The sequence below is a fragment of the Trachymyrmex septentrionalis genome, unplaced genomic scaffold, assembly GCF_001594115.1.
Source record: "Trachymyrmex septentrionalis isolate Tsep2-gDNA-1 unplaced genomic scaffold, Tsep1.0 scaffold87, whole genome shotgun sequence".
In the NCBI taxonomy this organism is placed as follows: Eukaryota; Metazoa; Arthropoda; class Insecta; order Hymenoptera; family Formicidae; genus Trachymyrmex; species Trachymyrmex septentrionalis.
In genome coordinates, this window is record NW_017306059.1 from 3,564,634 (window position 1) to 3,572,293 (window position 7,660).

At 31.2% G+C, this 7,660-nt stretch overlaps 1 protein-coding gene across 3 annotated transcripts; it reads left to right on the forward strand.

The window, feature by feature from the left end:
- Positions 1-2,227: 2,227 nt before the first annotated feature.
- LOC108755455 (protein lifeguard 1-like) lies at positions 2,228-7,012 on the forward strand. 3 transcript variants are annotated; one of them, XM_018498466.1, is made up of 6 exons: positions 2,228-2,302; positions 4,842-4,910; positions 5,433-5,532; positions 5,625-5,820; positions 5,897-6,167; positions 6,293-7,011. In XM_018498466.1, the coding sequence occupies exons 2-6, from the start codon at positions 4,860-4,862 to the stop codon at positions 6,650-6,652; spliced, it is 978 nt and encodes a 325-aa protein (XP_018353968.1). In that variant the 5' UTR covers positions 2,228-2,302; positions 4,842-4,859; the 3' UTR covers positions 6,653-7,011. The 3 variants fall into 3 exon arrangements, with proteins under 3 accessions (XP_018353968.1, XP_018353966.1, XP_018353967.1); XM_018498464.1 differs by having other exon boundaries at positions 4,842-4,908; positions 5,425-5,532; XM_018498465.1 differs by lacking the exon at positions 2,228-2,302 and adding an exon at positions 2,888-3,006 and having other exon boundaries at positions 4,842-4,908; positions 5,425-5,532; positions 6,293-7,012.
- Positions 7,013-7,660: the final 648 nt, after the last annotated feature.

The window sequence follows — 7,660 nt, forward strand, 5'->3', positions numbered from 1 at the left end:
ATATATTACATCTATTGATTATTTTCTATATTTACTGAACTCGTTAATTACGTACTTTCAACTACAGCTTTCATTTTTTCTCGTTTTCTCTTCAACATGAAAAAAAGGACAGTTTTCCATTAAAGACAATAACCATGCAAAAAGTTCAGCTAAACAAATAATAGACTTCACATATATCTACTTATTTTATAGTATACTATATTATTTTTTTTAAATAGTAAACCCAGGTCAATACATTAAACGAGCTATAGTTAGGTGTAACAAATAATATTTGTTATTCACAAATTATAATTTTCCGACGATATAAGTATAGTCGAAACGTACTATTGAAATTATTATCGTCGGAAAATTATAATTAAATAATAAATATAATTTGTTACACCTAACTAGCTTGTTTAATGTATTGACCTGGGTTTACTATTTATTAATTTTGTTGTAAGTTATACGAGCAAAAAAAATTAGTATTATTTTATGTTGTAATATTATTTTTTCTAATAAAATAGTGAGTTGGTAAGGTAAAATAAAATTTATTTAAACATTTTTAATAATATCACATTTGTCTCAATCTCGATTTTTGAGTTATCCTTTCTTACTTTGGCTGCAATTATTGAGACAACTTTAACATGTAACGAGAGTCTTAGGTCATATTAAAGGCCGTATATTTATAGATCAATTATAGATATTATATAAGGACGAGTCTTATCAATTCCGAAAAAAATATATAATTATGTATGTGCAATTTTTTGTACATTTCTCCGAACTTAATTTTTTTCTAAAACAAACAATGCGAAAATTATTCCTTTAATTATAATATTTTTTATGTTTTCTCATTTTGATATTTTCTTACTGCCTGTGCTCTGTTGTCTGTGCTATTTTCTGCCGTTAGAGCGGATGATGTTTACATTCACTGCTATCCAGATTCCAGATGCGGACAGTGTCAGGAGCATGCTGTCACACGACTATTATAGTCATGACATGCAATCAAAATGTTAGGTTTTGAATACTTTATTGGCATTTTACAAGTACAATGTAGTATACTCGTTAGATGCGGCCAGTAAACGAGAATGGATTAAAATGGATTAAAATGGATTCAGATTTTCAGAAATACGAATTCATGAATGTTAAAATAAATTCTTTTCAATCCTGAATGCATTTTTATTCATTTATAGAAATTGCATTCATTTATAGGAATTGCATTTATTTATATGAATTGCATAAAGCAAATGTCTATGCCTTTTCAATCCTGAATTCATTTTTATTCATTTATACGAACTGCATAGAGCACATCTCTATGCCTTCCAAAAATAATATCAGCAATTTCTGATATTATTTTGTGCAACGTGAATGCTCAATTCAATATTCTGAATATGAAATGCAGTTTTTTAATCTAATTGAATAAAAAAAGTTTTTATTTAAAAATGGACCATAAATGTTACTTAAATTATTTAAAATTATAAACTTTTTTTTTTCAAATATTAAATTAGTGTCAGTTCGGATCCAATCCATTTCAATCCATTTAATCCATTTTCATGGAATATTTAAAGTACGCATTAAAAAAATTTTAATCCATTTTAATCCATTCTCGTTTGCTGGGCATTATAAATATGACACATGCACTGCACATACATGCACACATTATGCTGGCATCGTGCAAATATTTTGTTATCTTGAATTTATAATAATAATAATATCGGATTTTAATAATATCTCGTCGGTGTTTATTTCTCACACTTGATGTATTCTTCCTTTAAAAAGCCGGTAGCACACGATGCTAGTTTTCCTGCATTTTTCTGCTAGATTTTTCTTGTTAGCTGGATTAGAATCTTGCCATCGTATTGACTATAATGCTAATAATGCCGGTATCGCAGCCAATATAGATATTAGTGGCAGAATCTAATCCAGTTAACAAACCAGCAAGCAAACATGCATCGTGTGCCACCGGCTTAGCTTTTGAAAAAACCAATACAGGAAAATTTCGTGATTTCATGCAGGAATGTAACGAGATGCAACGTAAGATGCACGCACTCGCGCAAGCGCTCGACGCTCCACACGGCCGAACGTCGACTTACTTCACATCGTTCGGATTTGACATTTTGACCATCAGCGGAGTACTTCAGTCGGAATCAAGCGCGTAATCCGGGTTGGTTTATGTTCGTCACGGCGCGTGAAGTGTGTTACTACTTGCGGCTGCGTCGTTCGATTGTTGGCCGAATAAATAGCGATTCGTCGTGCTACGCATTACGTGTACATCACAGCTGCTAACTAGGGCACGACAAGTAAAAGGGCCCGTGCGTGATACGAGGTAAATACACATTCGCATCGCAATATTCGGGAGACGGCGATTATCGATTGCAAGACTATTTCCAGAAAGGACGACGGATGACGCATCGACTTGACATATTTACCTATCCACCTCACGCGACTCGTGTCCCTTCCGGCCTCGTGCTCGGCGAGTTCGCGCGAGCCATCTCTTTTATTTCGCGACGTTGCGTGCGGTCGAGAAGGAAACGTCGACCTATAATATGGGCATTATTATTATGATAAATAACCATGGCTTGATAATACGCGCGACCTTGCTGTCGCGAGAAATCGATCTGGATGGATGACCTAGCACCGCGCGTCGTTGATACGAAACATTTGGAAATCTTCCGATTCCTCGATAGTCATTTTTATTCAATAATCGTCATGTCTACCTTATTGGATATTGGCGATGTGAATGTATCGCGCTGTGACAATTATATATATATATATATATATATATATGTGTGTGTGTGTGTGTGTATATATATATATATGTACTCATATCCTTGCGACTCACTTTCCACGAATATATATATTACATATCTTTTTGTTTGCGCGCGCACGTAGGCGTAAATTTTTTCAGAAAATCGCTGTTTAAAGATACGATTACGCGACAAGATATCGCGTGTTATCGCGTAACGGTGCTTTACTCCTAATTGTAGTGACGAGAAGAAAGAAAAGTTACGCCCTGCTAACGTATATTTGGTAATTTACACATTTTATTTCGCTTTGCGATTAATATTGCGTTTTCGTGAGTAACTGTGTGACAACTTTGCCTACATCATCGTGTCGTAAACATTAATAAGCTCTTGGGTCCGATTTTACCAATGTGTATAATGATGAATTCTGTCACTCACACTACACTGGATCAGTACATATTAAAGGCTGCTTTATATAAAATAAGGTTCGATACATCAACGTTATTTTAGCTTTAAACGAGACTTGAACAAGTATCTGTCACTATCTTTCTAAATAAAGATAAACGCATATTTAAGTCTCGCTTAAAGCCAAAATAACGTTGGTGCAATCAGGCCTAAATGTAGCGGTATGATATAATTAACTCTAATAATGAAATAATATATGTATATTTCATTAAATAATGTGATGATGTCATTTTTGAGTATTTAACCATTTAAATATTCTCATGCTTTTATATATCTATATTTAACTTTAACCAATTTTTTATATAACAGCTTTTAATATGCACTAATCTAATATAATGGAAGTAACTGAATTCGCTATAATTCGGTATAATTTATTTTGCTTTTGCTCTTTATCTTTTTCTAATTCTAAATATTAGAAAAACATAAACAGTTAGTTAAATCAAGATTAAAAAGTTAATCTTATATTATATTTGTTCTTTTAAACATCTTACATGAAACTTCTCTATGTTTTCTTTTTTTTCTTTTTACTTTGGAAAAAAAAGAGAAAAGATAAACTATGCAAGAAGTTTAGCTAAAAAGAATAGACCTACTAAAGTATTCGGATTCCCACCTTCTTATTTAACAATAAACAATAAGGATGACATGATATTCGAGGAGCACCCAGATTAGAATCAGAATTCATAAAAGACTGCAAAGTACAACGTTCAAAGCGATAAGTACTGCTTATTTTTGTGCAGTGTGTATAAATTCTTTTTCTTTTATAAACAGACGATATGATATAATAATTGATATAAGTATGTTAATATTCATATACATTAACTAACTGTGCATATAATTGGGATAATTTATTTAATGTGTCTTTGCATTCGCTTACTAATATATTAGTGCAAATCGGTGCAAGATGTAACATGCTTAAAATATATTAGCTAATATTTCTTGTTTAATTAACGATTGTTATTAATTGCCAATATTTTTGATAATTATGAGCAGTTAGTAGAATTCACATCATATGTCATTCTTTATCTCTTTTCTTGGTAAGAGAGATAAAATTAATTATTTGAAGATATAATATAAATAAAAAAACTGCAAGGTAGATTTATCACCACAAAAAAATAAAATTCATTATGTATAAAATCTCAGGTTTTATATTTAGTAGGACATTTAGTATTACAGAATACAGTTTTTTTAGGTGTTTGTCCATGGCTCTTTAAGCGAAAGTTTGAACATTAACTTCCTTTTAATTCTGCTATCTATCTAACATTTTGCTTATATATTTTTTATTCTAAGAGCACTTTATATAATAAAAGAACAAAGAATACAATTAATAAATTAGTACGATACAAGATTTTAAATATGTATGCGAATTATAATAAAAGTCAGAAATGAATGTATAAGATTTAACTTTTAATGAGATTGTAATATATTTATTATTTTCGTTTTTATAGTAGTGATTTGTTTATATCTATTTTAATAAATAATAGTTTAATACAAAGTATATAATGTTGATGTAACAAGTACAAGATAAATTTATTTCAATAATTGTATATACATTTTATGTACATTTTTAAGGTTGCCGATACACATTTGTTCGGAGTTCTATTGATATTGTTCTTTTCCTCAAAGGAGGTCTAGTTATAATAATAGATTCTTTTTCAGCTAAAACAAAACCAAAAGATGACAACTTGGCAAGCACCTGGTGCGGGGTTCTATCCAGGGCAACAAGGTTCTGATCTTTTTCCTTCTGTTTTCTAATATATTTTTTATTACTATATTTCATTATTTTAACTGTATTAATTCGGGGTACATATCAAAGATCATTCAGTCAGCGGTTAGCATAATCACTTGCTTGGAAAGGATATATCCCATACATTTGAAAACATACCGTTAATATAATGATTATTTTTAGTCGATACTTGAGAATAAAGAAAATTGTTAATAAATCTTGTAGTGTGTTAAAGTACTATTTATCATCATCAATGTAACTCTATAATTAATACATACACTTATGCATAATACATTGCAGCAGATTGTGTCAAGCATAATTAATGTCTTCAAGAAGCTAATAGCACACACAATCATGAAAATATAATTTTACAAAAATATAAAACATGCACAATATATATAAAAGTAGTGGCTGCTGTTACTGCACACAGTTCCTCAAGTTGTTACTGCTTATCGCGGTTACATGCACATTGTACTGTAACGTTGATATTTATATTTCTGAATTTTGACTGTGCAGGTCCGTACCCGTATCCTCAAAATCCAGGATATCCGCCACCACAGGAAGGCTATCCATATCCTCCAAATCCAGGATATCCACCACCTTACTCCGGTGGAAATCCACCAGGTAAATACAAAACTCAAGAATATTATTCAAACTATCTTAAATTATCACAGTTATATATTTATTTTGTTCATAACCATTACTATTTTTTATAGGTCCAGGATTTATACCTCCACCGGGTGTTCCACCATACGGTGAAGCGCCACCGCCAGTTGGTCCAGAATTTGGCGGAGTACCTCCACCAGCTCATCCAGGAATGTCGTACGGGTCTGGGTATGGAGAAGATCCTATGCAGGATGAAATCAAAGGGTTTGAGTTCAGTGACAAAACGATCAGGAATGGCTTCATTAGGTAAATGTCGGATTTTTAACATTTAATATTCTCAAAATATATGATGAGCATATATATAATTGTATTTTTTTTACAGGAAAGTGTATAGCATCTTGATGTGTCAGTTGCTTATCACACTTGGGATGATTACTTTTTTGCTTTATCATAAACCAACACAGTTATGGGTTAAGAGTCACACAGAATTGTTCTGGATTGCTTTTGCCATAACTCTTGTCTTGCTCATATGTATGGTTTGCTGCACCAATGTGAGACGTAAAGCTCCGATGAACTTCATATTCTTGTTCCTATTTACATTTGCGGAGGCTTTCCTGCTGTCCGTGGCTGCATCAACATATGAGTCTCAAGAAGTAAGTTACCCGAAAAGATTTTATAATTTTAAATACTATATATATGCAAAGAACTATGTTATTAAGTTATAATATGTATATGTAATAACAAATGTGGCATATCTACATAAAGATGTTTTTTGCAGGTCATGCTGGCCGTTGGAATTACAGCGGCGGTATGTCTAGGATTGACGATATTCGCATTTCAGACAAAAATCGATTTTACCGGATTACACGGTGTCTTGTTTGTCGCTGTGCTCATTTTATTTATTTTTGGTATAATTGCAATGATCTGGCATGGAAAAATTATAACTTTGGTTTATGCCTCGCTCGGCGCATTTATATTCTCTATATATCTGGTTTACGATACGCAAATGATGATCGGCGGAAAACATAAATATTCTATTTCACCGGAGGAGTATATCTTTGCCGCATTGAGTCTGTATCTGGATGTCGTCAACATCTTCCTGTATATTTTAACTATTATTGGCGTTTCGCGAGACTAATTAATGTCAATTATGATATTTTGACTTGTGTTACACTTACTAAGGAATACATACATAAAGTCAGTTTTTACTTACCGCCGTCCTGCTTTGGCTCTCTACAGTCATTGTTCTGAGAGCGCACTGTAGGCGAAGAAACAATGAAGTATGAAGAAGCATAACATTGGCAAGACTTTAATTTTTACGAAGATAGCTTTTACAAATTTTCAAAGATTAATATATCTACACAAATAGCACGCTTATACTTGTAATCTTTTATCTAGTTTCATAATGCATAAAGTATTTCCCACAAGTTTGGGGAGAAAACCAAATATAAATTCTTGTAATTGCTAATGTATAGAATAGTCCATTATTATTATTATTATTGTCATAAAACTCAATGTTTATTGTTTGTCTCATTTTGAGTATTATAAAAAGCAGTGATTATATGAGTTTACATACTTTATTTTTTTTTTACTTCTTTAAAGACTTAAATTTTTCCAATGTCAATGAATATATATATGTCTAATTATAAGTGCGTAAAACTAATTATTGATATATAATTGTTATAAATATATGTCATAGTGTGATAAAAACCGAATTAGTTATAGTATATTATCTGGACTTAACTACAATTCCAGGCAACTTTGAAAGAAATGTGGAGATGCTTATACCTTGTTACCTATATATACATATACATATATAAAAAGTTGAGATTGTGTTTTTTTGTTCAAATTTGAATAATAAAACATACAATTTACTTCTCTGGTATTTATGATCTTCTTTCGATTCCAAATAACAGTGCATAGTATATTGCGATGTATATATGTATACACAGTAGTATGATGCAATTCTTTTTTTTGACAAACACGTTAATACTATTCACGATAAGACAATTTCCGTGTAATGTTAAGTAAAATAACAATTCTGTATAACATTATTCGATATGAGAGAAATAATTAGATAAAGTAATTTAACAGCATCTCTAAAATTAGATATTAAATTGCAATTATATATATATATGTATATATA